The following is an 18476-nucleotide window of genomic DNA, read 5'->3' as shown; positions in this document are numbered from 1 at the left end:
ATTAATTTTTTTAAATCTTTTATTTATTGAATACTTTTAATTAACTAAATATTTTACAGAAAATTCATTTTCAACTTATAAAATATTAAAAAATTTAAATTTTGAATAATTGTTATTTGTCATTAATGTTTGAGAATCTAAATTTGCTTCATTACGTTTCATGTTATGTTTGTGTTACTTGTTTCACACTTATTGTTCACAAATATTTTAAACATTTTGAGAGTATTCAATTACTTCTCTTATATTCAAGTATTTTTCGTAAAATTAGATACTAAGCAGTAATTCGAATTATATCTGAAAACTTTAATTAACGGAAGTTTAAAAAGAAAATTTAGTTAAATCCATGTTAATATTCTTTAAATTAATGAAATGTTAAATATTTTAAATTTGGTTGTTACAATTAATTTATGTTTAAAAATTAGACAAAATATTTCTAGCAACATAACTATTTATTAAACATAATATCTTATATTAAATTGTCTCTACAATCAAAATATTTATGAGAAATTTTCAGTTAACAACCAGTAACTGCTTCATTCTTAACACAGAATTGTGAAATAAATGCATTTATATTTTATCGTTTAAAATATTATATTTGATTTCCTTTTAGAGTGCTTAATATTTGTTTTGTTTGTTGCATTTATTACGAATGAAATAAGTTTAATTTGCTTTTAAAGAGCAACTTTTCCATGGATGTACATGAAAAAGTAAGAAATAAAGAATCGAATTTGTCGATATATCTTAGATAAAGTCTTCGTTAATTTTGCAGGAACTGAGTTCAATTTATGTTTATTACATCCTAAAATGTATTGCAAGACCTTTTTTTAATAAATTTTTTAAAGAATTCTGTTGAAAATTTGGCGTTTTATTGAATGCTATTATAGGTTATTCAAAATCCTCTTACTTTTCATTTGTTTTCTTTCAAAATTTCATAACCAAGTCTTGCAACGCATTTCAAGTTAAACATTACATAAAATGAACATATTGCCTGGAATATTAACTAAAACTATACCTAATCGATTTTTGTAAGTTACACGCGATATTTTTTTCCTGACATTCTTTCTTGCAAAGTAATAGAAAGTTTTTAATTTTTTAATTTTTCTTTTTTTAAGAAAAATTTCGTTTCCTTTTTCGTTTTAACGTTTCAAAAATCTTCAAAACATTCCCTAATATTTTCTCCGTTTTGTACATTTGGTTGCTGTTGCCACTAATGCCACTAGCTAATAGTAGTAAGCCAGCTACAGGAAATCCAGCGATTTAAGGAGTTTGTGCTTTTCTTGTTAAGTGGCGCCATCTATGACCAAGAGTACCGCTTCAACCACTAACATATCACAGCCCATTTTACAACGGTGGATCCATTCTTACATCATTCATTCATCCACAGATCGTTATTTTGACCTGAACCAGAAAACGATTAATCTCTAATTCAGTACCCAGAGAGACATTGATTTGTTATAGAAATTTGGAGGACTTAGTAACCTGGACAGATATAACGTACACCAGTCACCATTTAATATAGAGAATTTTTCGGCCTGCTGGATTCGAACTCACGATCTCACGAACATGAGCCCAACGTCCTTCCAACCAGGCTATCCCGGCCAAAATCAAATGTACCCGTCCCGGTAAACTTAGTATTGATAATAAGCATTTGATTTAAGGACAAATGAAGTTCAATTTATAGTGTATAAGTGCGTATAATTCGAGAGAAAAACTTATATAAATCTAGTTATTTAATCTAATTATTAATTTTAGTCATTAGTAGGGTAGATAGCAAAAGATAACTAATAAAATAGGTTTTTTTAGTACTAGCATTAGCAATTTAATTATTAATTAAATTAAAATATTAATTAAGTAACGTTACAAAAAAGTGGATAAAAGAATATACCATACCAATTCATACTTTCGTGGTATTCGGGGAAAATTTTAATTGAACATAAATCGAATTTAAAACTGGAGTCAAATTCTCAGGTGTCGGAGTTGGATTCGAACATTTTACTACCTACTCCACAACACTCAGCAACGCAATTAAATTATGCCCAAAATGAACTGCTTACACCATCAACAAGATTAAAAAAGTTGAAATACTTTATTTTCCTTTTTTTTTTCATTTATTGCACTTTCCGGTAGCTTTACGTTGTTAGATTAAACTAATCAAATTTTTAAAAATTCATCACCTCAAAATAAATATTAAGTCTAATCAGAATCGTTACTGTTGCTCCAGGGTCAAAATTTCGCCGGTACTTATCCCTTTCGGTGTCTGCAGTAGTCTATTTGTTACTTATTGAAAGCAACATAAATTGCAGTAATAGTAGCAAAATTATTATCTGAAATTAATTTAGAATCATTAGATATTCAATAACAGCATGGCGCTTTCCGTGGTTCCCTTAAACGCATCAGTACCTTTTCTCCATTTATTTTGCTTTTTAGTACATTTTGTTATTTGTGTCAATTACCGTTGATTTTAAGTTATTTAATTTTATAAAAACGCGTTTGAAAATCACATTTATAAATAAAGTAATCACGTGGTTTTAGAAAACTTTAGGAATACTAATTCGGAGATATAGGCCCGCTATCCACGTTAATCACAAACAAATATTAAAAAACTAGATATTTAATATTAAAAAATAGTTAAATATTAAATATTAAAAATACTTAAATATTAAAAATATTTAAAAATTAAATATTAAAAATATTTGAATATTAAATATTAAAAATATTTAAATATTAGAAATATATTAAAAATACTTAAATATTGAAAATATTTAAATAATAAAAATATTTAAATATAAGAAATATTTAAATATTGAAAATATTTAAATATTGAAAATATTTAAATATTGAAAATATTTGTAAAAAATATTTGTATTATTAAAAATATTAGTAAAAAATATATTTGTAAAAATACTTGTAAGAAATATTTAAAAACTAAAGACTGAGCGATAAAGTCCTTAACATAATTGTCTACCGTGTGCTCCAGAAAAAAACGTTCTATTAGTCTGACTCAATGAAAAAAAAATTCCATCACTGTTACTTTAGGGATAGCTCTGCATAAGTCTAATGAGTCGTCAAGATGAATTTAATTATTATACTATTGTTGTTGCTTTGTAATGATACTTGTATCATTGCTCAAAAAATTGATGGCAATGCTGCCAGTTTCAGAAAAAAAAATAAAAGCAACTCTAAGTTGCATAAAACAATAAATCTCTATAGTCACTGGCCATATTATTATACGCACTATAAGATTCTATGTAAAATTCTAATTATCAGGTGATATTGTATTGTTTTAATTCGGATGAAACCGGTTTGCATTTGTTTTCGCTCCTTTATCAATTGGTTAACATTGTAATGCAATATGTTGAATATAAATACAAATAGGAAGTATATACGAGTAAGTCTATAAAAACTTTCCTGAATAAAAATCCATTACATGTATGTTTAAATATAAAAGTATTGCATATAAACTCGTGCAAATAATGTCATTATTAAAAACCTACTGTGCGCCGAATAATTATTATAATATACTAATATAATACTTGACATAATAAATATTCTATATTTATATACTATATAATCGAATTTATCCTATCGTCTAATTTGAGTCGCGATGGCTCAGGGGATAGAGCGTTCGCCTTCCAATGAGGTAAACCGGGGTTCGATCCAGGCGATGGCTGGTCGATAAGAATTCCGCATCCGACTTGCCCCGACCACATTGCTGACGTGAAATATCCTCAGTGGTGGACGGATCATGGGTTAGAGTCCCTTTGCCATCAGGCTAACCGGGGGAGGTTCTCGTGGTCTTCCTCTAGTTGTGTACCGCAAATGCGAGTTAGTTTCATGAAAAAGTCTTCCACGAAAGCAAATTTTTCACAATACTTGATCCAGGAGTTCCCTTGTCTTCCGCATTGTGCTCAAAATGACAAGGTTACGGAGTTGTACATTAGTAGTTGTAAACCCAAAAAATTGGGTGTGCTGCTCAAAGACGGTTATAAAATAAAATAAAATCATCGAATTTATATCATATATCGTCTAATTTAACCCATTGATACACTAACGTAAACAAGTGCAAACCGTGTAAAAAGCAATAAAGCTGTATAGTATCTACTGATAATTAAGATTTTACATAGAATCTGATAGTGCGTCTAATAATTTCGCTAGGGACTGCACTTTTACAATAAAATTGTTTTAAATGTATATATCTCCTTAATTCATTAACCTCATTTAATTTTTTATTCTATACATAGGTGAACGTGGTCCTTGTCATAAACATGCCTGTTACTTTGGTGCTATTTGCGTCATCAAAGGAGGATACGCAGTCTGCGAATGTCCAACCTGTACTGAAGAATTTGAGCCAATATGCGGGACTGATGGAATATCCTATACAAATATCTGCAAGCTAAAACAAGAGGGGTGTGAACAGAAAACGGACATTGATGTAGCCTATACAGGACTTTGTAGTAAGATCTTATTTTACAACTTGTAACAACTACGCATTTCATCCAGATTGTATATTTCAGTTAATCTTTGCCCAACAATAAAACACGACCAGATTTGTAAATTCCATAATCCAAACCAACAAAATAAATGTTTATTTTCTGGATTATATTCATCAAATATTTTTTTTCTTTGGGGTAAGGTGAGTGTGGGGAGAGTAGATATCGACATAGTCAACCTTCATCTATGAAATAGAATTCCCCACCATAGAATCGAGTTAGCGTGCCTTATATTCTAGTGAATTGGAATTATATTTATGTAGTGGTAGATACACTACAGGGAGGTATTCCGGATATTTGCTTTTAAATGTCTAAACTCTACTAGCTCTTAACTGTAACTGGGATACCATAAACCTATCAGCAAAATAACTTGGACTCTCATTGGGTCAATTGTCATGAATCTTGGCTCAATAAGGACCATTATTTTTCCGATGTTGGCCCTGTATAGAACATTCCGATTCACCCGATATTTTACAGCCACTTTACAACCAATATCGGTCCTATATAGAACTGTCAGATTCACTCGATATTTTGTATCCATTATTTAGCCAATGTAGGTTCTGTGTTGGCCAATGTAGGCCCCCCTATATAGGCCATTCTAGGATCAACATTACGAAATATTAATATCCCAATATTGGTCCCCGATGCATGTTCTTATAAAATCTATATTGAGCCAATTTTGGGCCAAGGTAAAATTGTTGCTAAGGAAGTAATAAAAGAGAATTTTTGTCCTTAAAAACAATCAAAATGAGAAAAAGCAAGAGTTGAAAAAAAATAATTAAAATTATTTTATGGTTTGGACGCTGACGCTTGAAAAACTTTCTAAACAATCGTTATTGTTATTTTTTCATACCTTCCGATTTTTCTTTCCGTCTATTCTGATAAATGTTTTAAATTTTTTTTTTTAAATCAAATCATGTGAAAGTGTAAATGACTTTATTTGTAAGAAGAATTTTGACTTTACACATTAAGTACGTTGGAAACAGTATATTTTGCATGCCAGAAAAACTTGAAAGTTAGATTAAAGAAACATACTTGAATAATAATCTGTAACCATTTTCCAAACAATTTTGTTCAGTTTCAATTTTTCTTAAAAAAACAAAAGCAAAATTCGGAATAAAAACTATTAACATAATTAGCATCACAATAGCAACTAACGGAAATGATAATAAGCTATTATAATTAACTCTTGAGCCAACTAGCCTAAGCTAGAGTAATTTAGTCAATAAATAATACTAATGTTAAAAAAAATATGATCAATTTAGCAAATAGATTCTTGAGCAAATTTACAGTTTTTTTTATTGTGTTTTAATAACTAAGAATGACTTACGTTTAAATATCATATCCTTCAGTTAAAAAGTGATTCGAAACAACGTTAAAATTAAGAAATAAATTACATTCCTCAAATTTTAAAAAATTAAAATTAATCCATATAGTATATTTAAAACTACTTGCACGCATTTGCTTACGCATGATAGTACATAAAGTAATATAATTTTATGTTTATCAAATTTATATTTATCATGTTTTTATGTTTATCGAGTTTGTTTCAATGCATTAGTTATTAATTTTTATTTAAACCAAAAATAGAAAAAAAAAGAATAAAATTTGCATATTCGCTTCATAAAATAATAGCAATTAAAATGTTTCATGACAGCACTAATTATTTCACAAACATCATATTTTAAAAGGATGAAAACTGGCCAATCATTAGCCAGTGTTAAAAGTGATGACGAAAGAGTAAAATGAATAAAATGTTAAATTATCCTTTATCTCTTCATAAAACTTATCTCACGCGTTGATTAATTAAGTTATCTTTTAATTATCATCACTATCAATCACTTATCTATTTCTTTTATGGAGATACCGCACTAAATGAATAATTAATTCTTAGAAAATCTGTTTAGAGCTTCTTAAGATTAGTTTACAAAGACCTTTTTAAAAACAATATTCAAAAAAAAAATTTTGTTTTCAAGAAAATTCGAGGACAAACATGTGAAGATAGAAGTAATTAAGCTTTAATTACTCGAGGTGTCTTGCAGCTAACAGTTTTTTTTTTCACAAAAATATTTTTGATTAACGGTAATAATTAATTTTAGAAAACTGCAGGATATGCTTAATACAAGTAATATATTTTATTTGCGATGTAGTAAAATTGTTTCAAATTCAGTTTCTTTTTTCTTCTTGTTCTGGTTTATTAAATTGTGTTTTAAGACATGAAAGAATAGTGTGGATTATATCCCTTCTCAGTGGGTGGGTTTGCTGCAGTTTAATAAATGTTTTTCTTTTTCTTTCGGCAAGAAATTGCGTATTTAAAGATGTTATGATTTTTTCAACGTTGGTGGATGAAACAGTAATTGTAGAGGATATAAATTCGAAATTTTTTTCTGCTGTTCAATAAATGTTTTCTTTGTTATATATTGGCAAGAAATTGCGTATTTAAAGATGTTATGATTTTTTTAACGTTAGTGGATGAAACAGTAATTGTAGAGGATATAAATTCGAAATTTTTTCTGCTGTTCAATAAATGTTTTCTTCGTTATATTTAGGCAAGACATTGCGTTTTAAAAGATGTTATTTCTTTAATGTTGGTGGATGAAGCAGTAATTGTAGAGGACATAAATTCGAAATTTACAAAAAGAGAAAAACAAGTAAAATAAAATGTATCCTATTTCTGGGAGATGTTATTAAAATTTCACAAATACTTTAATTATTGGAAGATAAAGCAATAATTATGGATGATATATCAAGTTCTTAAAAGAGCGAAATATTATTGATATTGTCCAATAATTTTTATTTTTGGCAGAGGAAACAAATAATTATGCAGGATATAACTTCTGAGTTTTTAAAAAAAAAAAAAAACAAAAAAAAGCAAAATAAAATTAATCATATTTCTATGTTGTATTACTGAAATTTCATAAGCGTTTTTACTGTTGTCAGATGTAACAGTAATTATTAATGAACAGTAATTCGAGTTATTAATGAAAAGATGAGTCTTTATTTCAATGCCCTTCTTTCCAATACCACATTAACTAACCATTTGGTTTCAAATATGTTTCAATAACATTGTAGAAATTTTTTTTTCATATTTAAATTTTTTCTATATTTAAAAATTTAGTTTTGAAACAAGAAAAAACTTTTTGACAGTACAGCACGTTCAAAGTCGCAATTTAATCAGCAGTCTAACCCGCATAGCAAAACCGGTTTTTAATTGTTACGAGAAAAACATTCTCCTAACTTCGCACGCCAGTGGGTTTTAAGGCTGATAAAAAAAATTTAAAAAAATTGTAACAAAAATCTTGTGTTGTATTCCATCCGATGAATTAAAGCAAAATAATGGATAATAATAGAAATAAAAGCGAAATTTTCCATTATATATTTTTTTCAAATAGAAAGAACACTAATGTCCTATTAAACAGAAGGAAACAGTGTAACATCTTGTATAAACAATATTCATTGCCAAAAGAGCTAGAAGAATAAAATTCAATGTCACTAATCTTAAAGTTATATTTTACTGTGTTACTCTTTAAATATTGTATTGGAAAATGCTTAAAACGTATGTTTAAGTTAGCAAATTGTTAAAATGAGTAATATTCTTTGAATATTTTGTTCTGATTTCTAACACCTTTTGTTTGTTTTTTTTTAAAATACATAGATAAAATGTTTGCAAGACCATATCGACATTAGTGTAAAGTTTAGCAAGCAAACTCAAGTCCTTTTCTTTATTTATGAAAAAATTAAAAGTTATCATTTAAAATTTTTTATAAAATAAGGATCGATGTTTCGAAAGCACCGTCCTTAATATAAATATTTATATTTCTTTTCAGAAATGAAACTGAAAGAGTACGAACATTAGAGTTCTTTATTGATATTTAAACGTGGAAGAAACGAAAACCGGTATTAATTTCTGATCTATGAAGAGATGTTTCCTTATTAAGGAGCCAGTTTAAATATAAGCTAAATACGATGGTTAAACATGTTTTATAAGGAGAAAAAAAAATCTGGAAATATGACTGTACTGTGATTAATGACATTTTGAATAAAAGGACCATAATTCTGATAATGAAAACCCAAGTATATGATATTTAAATTATGCATTTGGCAATTTTCTCATTCATATGGGAACTGTTAACCGGAGATAATGGTTTTCAAAATTATAGTTTAAGTCAATTTTATAAGTTAAGTCAATTTTAAATTATAGTTTAAGTCAAAATTATAGTTTCAAAATTATAGTTAATTATAGTTAAGTTTAATTTAGTGAAAAAAAACAAAACTGAAAAGTAAATATAATCAAATAAATGACTTTCATGCCATCCTCGAAGTATCATAGTAAAATTACTAAATTTTATTTCGTTTACCAAAGGTTATGTCGAATCAGAAAACCATATATAATTAATTATTGATTTCGAATGACATTTAATGGCATTTTTCTAATAGAATTTCTAATAAATATAATAGAATCGTTACCATGACGTTTCGATAATAATCACTGATTGAGGGTTTTGTTGTTCTCATAGAATTAGAGAAATTGTAAATTTTACCATATTTTGTTAGTTTTTAAAAAAAAATTTCTCACTGTAGCATTTTCCGTTCAATTAGTTCATGTTTTTTCCGCCTTCCGCCTTTAAATTAAATCTGTCCATTTTCGTCTTTTAATTAATTTATGTTTTTTTTTTGTTTTTTTAAGCATAGGTATGCTTAACAGAATAAAAATTATATATATTTTTAAAACATTTTCACAGAAAAAATACTAGATTTTTTTTCGAAATTTTTTTTATTTTATTGATATTCTGAAGTTAATCTTCATTGAATAAAAAAATAAGATAAGAAGAATTCACTTTTCATTTATTCTATAATTATTAGTTATTCTAATTGCCTAAATGAAGGTTTTTAAATTGCTTATTTATTGATCTGAAATTCATTTTTATGCATCTGAAGACTTAAAGGCAAAGAAAAAATTATTATTTTTGTATCTTCAAATTGATAAAGTTTTTTTTCTCTTTCTTTCTAGATTGTCATAAAAATTTTATAAACGAAAAAAACCTTTAATTTAAAGGACAGGTTTTTTTCTTTAAAAATCAATTACACAACTAATTAAAGCAATTTACAATTTTACGAGTGCTTGGATTGTTTTTAATTTTTAATATTTTTATACGTTATCAATTAGATAGTAAATGTAAAGAAAAAAATACGCTTTCAGCTTTTTACGAGAAATAATTAATGAGAATTATAAATGATGCTGGTGTCAGTTTTTTTTCTGTTGTATTATTAAGATTAATTTTTTTCTTTCATTTTATGATTTACATTTGCCGAGATAGAAAATATATAAAGCTGCTAAAGAAATAGAGTTCTAATTATTTCGATTTTGCAGAAGTAAAATAATGAATTTTTATTCCTTTATTGGAAACAGAAAATATGTTATTTTAAATGACTCGGAATAGTACTGAATTGTATAAATCGACTTATAGATTGCATAATTTGAATAAACAGTTTACATATTTTCAACAAACAGTTTACATAATTCATATTTAATATGCATTTCTTAATTTTTATAATTTCTGCAAATCTTCTATAAGCATGTCATCTTCTTGTCCCAAACAAATACTCGAAAGATTAATTTCTCGAAAGATTTTATTCCTACCAAAATTTATCCACCCAAATGAGATTTCTCAGAAGCTGGATTCTAATCTCATTTAATCCATTCTTCTCCTTCGCTCACCTCACTTGTAAAACTCGCTCAACCCACAGGTTATTCTCGCTCAACCAACCCACAGTTCAATTTCGCTCAACCCATTGTTCTATCTTATTCCACCCACTGTTCTATCTCACTCAACCTATTGTTCAAACTACTGTGAAATCTGACATTGAAAAATTATTGTGAAAATAAAACATCTCTGTTTAAAAAGCTGAAATTAACAATACTATTTTGATCCAAATAAAGAAGGGTAAACTTTGCGCTGCATGTGAACAATGCGAAACGGCATGAATAAAACACAAAATAATGCGTGCTCTAATTCCTGTTCTATATTCAAGAGGTTGAAGGGGATGAAACTATAGACTATGTCAACCTTCATCTATCAAAAGGCACCTCAAGTCCGAATCAAGTTAACGTGTCTTATATACTAATGAATTGGTATTTAATATTTATGGTGGTAGTTACCCCACATAACTCCCCTTCCAGAATTTTATCTGTGATAGAATTCGATACCACTAGTTGATTTCATACTGTTTTTTTTATTTATATCATTTTTGCTCATTATATTTTTTCCATTATTTTTTTTGTTTTTTTTTTGTTCATAGGCCGGGAGACTTTTATTTACTTCACCGGATTTCCTTTTAAGATAATTCTATCTTGAGGTACTTTTTGATATATGAAGGTATGGTGACTTGCGGACGTCTTATGAACTCGTCAACATCGATGGATGGTCCACTTTAAATAGTTGATTTGCTTTAAATATAGCACTCAAAAATAGAAAAAAAATCCGGTGAAGTAAATAAAAGACTCCCGGCCAATAAACAAAAAAAATGGAAAGAAAAAAAATAATGAGAGAAATGATATAAATAAAAAAAACAGCATAAAATCAACTAGTGGTATTGGTTCATCGAATTCTATCACAGATGAAAGTCTGGAAGGGGAGTAATGTGGCGTAAGTAGCACTACAAATATTAAATACCAACTCACTAGTATATAAGACATGTTAACTTAGTTCAAAGTTAAGATATCTTATATACTAGTGAATTGGTATTTCATATTTATAGTGGTAGTTGAGCCACGAGGTGATCAAGATTTTCACTGTCGAAACAAAGATTGATAGAAGGAGTGTTAAATTAAAATTACAAATTTCAACAAGGTGAAAGAGTGGTTTTAATTATAAAGGATAAGAAATAAGTATATAATCAAACAGAGAAAAGGAGATAAGAAATAATGGCGTTGGTGGAGGGTAATTTTCAAGATTTAAATGTAATAAATTTCTATTATTAAAATATCTATTTAATCTTTATCTTTCACATTCTCCTATTTGGTATCGTACTTCCTTTGACTATCTCGTTCAAGCTTGCTCTTCATCTCCTATTGATTGAACCAGTTTTTTTCCCTATTGATTAAGCCATTTTTGTTTTTACTTGTTTGCTGCAGTTTCTTCTCTCTTTCAACACTAAAAAAGCTTCTTGCTTCTTCATTATATTACCGAAACTTCAGTATGTCTTTTTTCTTCAGATAATTTGTACTATATTCACTTTGCTCGGCCTTATTAATAGTATGTCCATAGAGCATTTGTCCTTTAGAAAATCTACTATCCTTTAGAAAATTTACTTTTCATGATTCCGGATTCAGATTTTGAAAGTTAAAAAAAATCCAGTGAGCGCAATCTCCCGGAAGAAAAATTTGAATTAATACTTTGTTCATCACTTATTTTAAATTTCTTAAGTATTTTTCATTCAAAATTTTATCCTTTGTAATTTCGATTCTGTGTGGAAACTGATGTTTGTTGAGTGATATGATTTTGATACGGTTTATAGAGTTTAAGCGATTTTGGATCATATATCATTGTTACACGATTTTAACACCGAAGATATATGGCGAAAATAAATTAATAAAAGAAAAAATTTCAAAATAATAATTATTTTCGCGACATGTATTTTTTTAACAATTTTTCCCTGTTTTATTATTTAATTCAAGGGGGGAAGGGCATTTTCTCGGGATTTCTGCAAATACTTCAATTTTGTAAATACATCAAGCGAATGCAAAATATCAAAAAAATAAATTATCTCGGAAAAAAATTGGAAATCTAACTAATATCTTGTTTGTGAGAGATATTTTTTGCACGAACTAATTTATGTGGTTTTAAATTTTTTTTAGCTGGTTGTCAACTTCTAAATAATGAATAAATCGATGTTTTTATTAAAGCTAAAATTCTAACAACTGACAATTCGTTTCCAAAGAGAAATTTGCCGACACACACTAATTTATGTGATTTCAAAATTATTTTATTTAGTATTTAGCTTTCGTATTTTAAATAAATCGCACTTTTTAATTAAATAAAAAAATATAAAAAAATTATTTTATAACCGTCGTTCAACAGCCGACTCAATTCTGTGTTTGCAACTGCCAAAGTTCAACTCCGCAGCCTTGTACTTATAAACACAGCCCAGCAGACCATTAAACTTCTGTATCCAGTAATCGGAGAAATTTACTTTCGTGGATGACTTTTGAATGGAACTAGCCCACACTTGCGTTACGTGGAGACGAAAATCCCGAAAACATTCCCTGACAACAAAGGAACTCTAACCCATGGCCTGTCTAGCAATGAAAGAAATTGTAAGTTAGGTCGGGGAAAGCTGGGTGTGGATTCGTATCGACCAGCCATCACTGAGATTCGAACCCGATTCCGCTCATTGTACCATTAGCCAGTACTCTATCCCTTAAGCAACCACAGCTAATTATAAAATGACTGTAAAAATAAAAAACAAAATCTAATTTATAAAGAAAAATCTAATTTATAAAGTGACTATAAAAATAGAAAAAAAAAGTTACAAATCTTCTCCGAACAAGAATTTGTCAACAGTTATTTATGTGGCATTAACCTTATATTAGTTGAATTTCAAGGTCTGATAAATAAAAATTGTGTTTTTTTCTTTAAATTAAATTTTAAAAAAAAGTTTTAATTAATTGATTTTGTTTTCATTAGATGGGTGTGAAAACAAGAAATGTGAATTCTATGCTGTATGTGAGAGTAATGGAAAGAATGAAGCTCGTTGTGTCTGTCCACACTCCTGCATCAAAGTAAGTTTACAATATAATTTTCAAATTATTCAAAAATATTTAATTCTTTAAAAATATTTAATTTTTTAAAAATATTTAATTATTCAAAAATAGTTAATTATTCATAAATATTTAATAATTCAAAAATATTGAATTATTCAAAAAATTTTTAATTACTTTTATTTAATTATTCATGAGCATTGACTTATTCATGTATATTTAATTATTCATGAATATTTAATTACTCATGAATATTTAATTATTCATGAATATTTAATTATTCATATATGCTTAATTATTTAAAAATATTTAATTATAAAAATTCAAATGAAATATTCAAAAATTAAGGATATGAAGTTTTTTAAAATAAAAGGTATTTAGTTCTAAATAATAAAATATGGAATAATTAAAAATAAGAATTATTTAAAATTATTTAAGTATTTAATTCACATATTCTTTTTCGCAGATGGAACACCAGTGTCCCTTTTATATATTTTTTCAGACACTCTAATTACCAGTAAAAATATATTTAGTATGGATTTGTTATTTTAAAAATCTGTCTGATAGATACTAAATAAAAATCTGTTAGATTCTCGGAATTATATTTGTTCCAAAATATGAAATAAATAAAAACATATTTTTGTAAAAAAAAATGTTTAAAATTCATATTTAAAAATTTATCAATAATCCATTTTGAAAATTAATGAAATTAAATATAATTAACTGCAGATAAGTGCAAATGTTTAAAATTATTCTTCGAAAGTGAGCTGTGTTTGGAAGATTTAACCTTTAACACAGAAAAATGATACCGACAAATTCATAGCCAAAAATTATTAAAATGCTAAATATTATATTTCCCCCCTATTTTGATCTAAATTAATACAAAATAATAAATTAATACAAATAATAACAATAAAATTAGTAAGTAAACAAAATGATAAAGATGAAAATAATAAATATAGAAAAAATGAGTTTGATTTCTGTGCTTATTTTATAAATTTCATTTTTTTTATAAATTAAATGATTAGATAAAATACTGTGCATTATATAGATAATGTATTTTTGGTATAAGGAAGCGTATTCTATTGTTCTTTTAACAGCAGATTTGGTTTATTCTATGAAACCTATGCAACTTTAATTTCGCAATTTAACCAAATTGAATTTCGAACACCACTAGCTTTTATCTCTACAATAGATGAAAAGGACTAACTGAACATAATTCATTCGAATGTTTCTCGTCCCATCGAACATAGGATTCTCGAACAAATATCTCATTCCTTTCCGAAACTAATGAGATCAAAGAGACAAATTTATTGCTTTATCCTGATTATCCAATTAAAATGACAATCAGAGAGCTGTAAGCTAATATGCGGACTCTGTTCTGATGACAAGGAATTTGTTCTAAGCTAAATTTTTCCAAATTAACGAACAAAAAAAAATAACGTAAAGCTATGAAATTGTGTATACGGGATATCGTTACAAGATTTTAATTAAAATCATGTTTATGATTGTTTAATAAATATCTTTGCTTGATGAAATAATAATGAAACAAAAATTAATCTTCTATGAGTGTTATTAAAAGCTTAATCATATCTTTCTGCAGTATTCTCAACTATAATATTCTGCTTTAGTAGTGAATATGCAGTAAGTAAGATTTCTTTTGAAAAGTGAGTCTTTAATTTAGCTTATCTTGCTAACTTGTGCATAAGCTTATGCATAAACGTTTTTAACACCCGGAAACTTCAAAAAAATTTATTAACAAGTTGACAAATGCAGAAAAGAATCAATAATTCAAAGTATGTGGAAAAGAATAAATTAAAAATGTTTCTTTTCCGCATATTTTGATAATGATTCCTACTTCTTTCAATCATGTATTCACTCATGTGTTCTAAAAATTAAAATTTAATTTTATTTTGGTTTAATTCCCTACCGTTTGGAAATTACTTTAACAAAGCCACTTTACAAATCTCACATTTTGAAAAAATAATTATAAAACGATTTAATAAATATCGTTTTGTTCAAGAAAAATGGTTAAATTTTTCAAATGAAGACGATTTTTTTGTCATTTTTTTCTTTCTTTAAAGTTTAAAAGCGTTGTTTAAAAATTTTTAAAGCTATTTTAACCAACATAAAAACTAAACTAAACGAGACCAGTAAAATCTATAATAGTATTATTTTTTCTGAAACCCTTTTGGAAGCATGAGTATTTTAAAACTTTAGTTCACTTTAAATCATTTAATAAAAATAGCACGTTTTCTGCAAAACATGAAAATAAAGAAAATTTATTTTGTAAAATTTCTATTTGCTTTAAATAGCTAGATTTAAAAGTATGGTGAATCGCTTCTAAAATATTTTGACTGAGGAAAATTATTTTAAATTAAACTGGACATTTCAATTTTGCAGAAACTGTAATAATATTATGCTTCTCAAAAGCTTTTAAAGAATAAGTATTTTGAAAGCTAAAGTTAAAAAAGAACACCCTTAAATCATTTAGCAATGACAATATATTTCCTTTTTTCTGCAAAGCATTAGAATAAATAAAATTTGTTTTGTTAAAATTCTATTCATTTGGCTTAAATAACTAAGATTTAAAATTATAATGGAGAATCTAAAAAAATTTTTTTAACTAAACAAAAGAAATTTTTGATTTTCTTGAGAAAAAAAATTCAAAAAAATTAACTAAACAGAAAATTTTGATTTTTCAGAAACTTTAATAATAATATACTTTCTAAAAGCTTTTAAAGAATAAATATTTTATAGCTACATTTAAAAAATACAACTTTCAATCACTTAGTAAACACAAAACAATAGTTTAATCAAAACTTGGGAGCAGCAAAATTTTGTTTTGGAATTCTAACAGTTTCTTTATCCCGAAACTCACTAAGCAATTTATCAAATTGAAGAAATTTATGAAATTGAAAAAAATTCTATTTATTTGGTTAAAATATCTGAGGTTTAAAATTATAATGAAGAACCTCAAAATTTTTGATTTTTCAAAAACTGCAAGCTTTTAATTCTAAGAATTTAACTGTAAGCTTTCTGAGAGCTTTTAAATAATAAATATTTTAAAGCTACATTTTAAAAGTACACTTTTCACTCATTTAGTAAGCACAAAATAGTTTTATCAAAACTTTGGAACAGCAAAAATTTGTTTTGTAATTCTAGCAGTTTCCTCTCATCGAAACTCGTAAGCAATTTATCATATTGAGGAAGAAATTTATGAAATTGAAGAAAATTCTATTTATTTGGTTTAAATAGCTAAGACTTTAAAATATAATGAAGAACTTCGTAAAAAAATTTAAGTAAAAATAAAATTTCAAATGAAATTAAAAATATTGATTTTTCAAAAACTGTAATAATATTATACTTTCTGAAGACTTTTAAAGAATAAATATTTTAAAGTTACATTTAAAAAGTACACTTTTCAATCATTTAGTGAGCACAAAATAATAGTTTTATCAAAACTTGGGAACAGCAAAAATTTGTTTTCTTATTCTAACAGTTTCTTTGCACCGAAACTGAGTAAGCAATTTATCAAATTGAAGAAGAAAAAGCCGCAATATCGTTTGTTGCTGGATGTTTCAGAGCAATATGTTACTCTCTATTTTATTCCACAAATTTTATTAGTAAATTAAATTTTGAATTCTATTTTTTTCCAATTGTTTATTTAGTTTGACGCACAAAAAAAAAGAACAATTTTAGACTTTCAATTCAATCTTCTCCTTGCTTTCTTAAAATTCCATTTGGTGGGAAAGATAGATAAGAGAATTGTTTAACTTAGACAAAATTTATTTTACTTTGAGTGTCGGAGTATAAAAGTTCCTAAAAGCCAGAAACTTTCAATTTATTTTTGGACCAAATACAATTCCATTGTACCATTTGTTTTTGTGCGTCGAGATAAAACAACAGAGATTTTTCCAGCTAAGCTTTCAAAGTTTCAATCTATTTATAAAAGAGTTTCTCTTTCGTACTAATGTGAGCGCCCATTTCCTTTCGTTTCGGTCTAAAGTGAATTAAATACTTTTAATTATTAATTACGGGAAAATTCTTCTAAAAGTAAATAAGTTTGGGCTGAGAGACAACTAATCTTCTTGTTTGGTATTTTGTCATTAAGACAGAAAAACTTGGCTTTCGTTTACCCCCAAAAAGTTTAGTGAGGCAAGACTTTAATGTAAATAAAAGAGTTAGCTAAGTGATTTAGTGGTAAATATATATTAGGATGTGCCGCATGAGTAAAATAGGCAACCTCTTTTTTAGGCGCCAATTGTGTTTCCGTATATCGCCCTACTAAATAATATGGCTCTGAAATTAAATTAATTTCATAATTAAAACATAAAAAAATTATAATCCAAATAAAAGGCATTTTACTTCAAAATAAGGCAAATAATGTGAAAATGGAGACGCATGTTATACAGCCTCTGGCCTTACTATTAGACGCCCTATAAGATTCTATGTAAAATTATAATTAGCAGGTGATATTCTACAGCTGTATTGTTTTTACTCGGATGAAACCGGTTTGCATTTGTTTACGCTCCTGTATCAATTGGTTAACATTATAATGCAATACGCTCAAAATAGATACAAATAAAAAGTATATAACTATATAAAAAATCTCCGGAATTAAAATACATTACATTTATGTTTAAATATAAAAGTATTGCTTATAAAATCGGCAAATCATGTAATTATTAAAACATTAAAGTGCGTCTAATAATTTCATCTAATTATTATAATATACTAATACATATAATGATTGATATAATAAATATTCTATATTTATGTAATGTACAGTTCAATTTATCCTGTCATCAAATTTATACTATGTATGGTCTAATTTAACCAATATGATACACGAACGTACACAAGTGCAAACCGGTTTCAATAGCGTAAAAACAATAAAGCTGTTATAGTATCAGCTGATAATTAAGATTTTACATAGAATCTTATAGTGCGTCTAATAGTTTGGCCAGGAACTGTACAAAATGTACGCTATAAACGAAATGTAGAGTGTTATCTATATATATATTTCTCTTACACGGCACCAAAAAAAAGCCTCATTACAACTCCCCGAATGGCAACATTAGAAAATCGACCAATGATTGCTGCTAAAAATGTCACATGGCAAATGTCACATGAGGTGGCTCAACATATAGCGCTTTTAAAAACGGAAACAATAACCAGAGTGAGCATTATCAGGTTGTTCAATTCAGATTCATGCCCTAAAA

At 27.0% G+C, this 18476-nt stretch overlaps 1 protein-coding gene across 1 annotated transcript in view; it reads left to right on the top strand.

Moving 5' to 3' along the window:
- The window catches only part of LOC107441737 (agrin), a 342845-nt gene that overhangs the window by 235199 nt on the left and 89170 nt on the right, over positions 1-18476 (top strand). Inside the window, exons 7-8 of the mRNA XM_071183001.1 lie at positions 4242-4454; positions 13178-13272. Coding sequence (XP_071039102.1) covers positions 4242-4454; positions 13178-13272 — 308 coding nt within the window. The remainder of the gene's footprint in view (positions 1-4241; positions 4455-13177; positions 13273-18476) is intronic.

The sequence above is a fragment of the Parasteatoda tepidariorum genome, chromosome 7 (genome assembly GCF_043381705.1).
Source record: "Parasteatoda tepidariorum isolate YZ-2023 chromosome 7, CAS_Ptep_4.0, whole genome shotgun sequence".
Taxonomy (NCBI): domain Eukaryota; kingdom Metazoa; phylum Arthropoda; class Arachnida; order Araneae; family Theridiidae; genus Parasteatoda; species Parasteatoda tepidariorum.
This window is presented reverse-complemented; position numbering and strand designations above follow the sequence as displayed.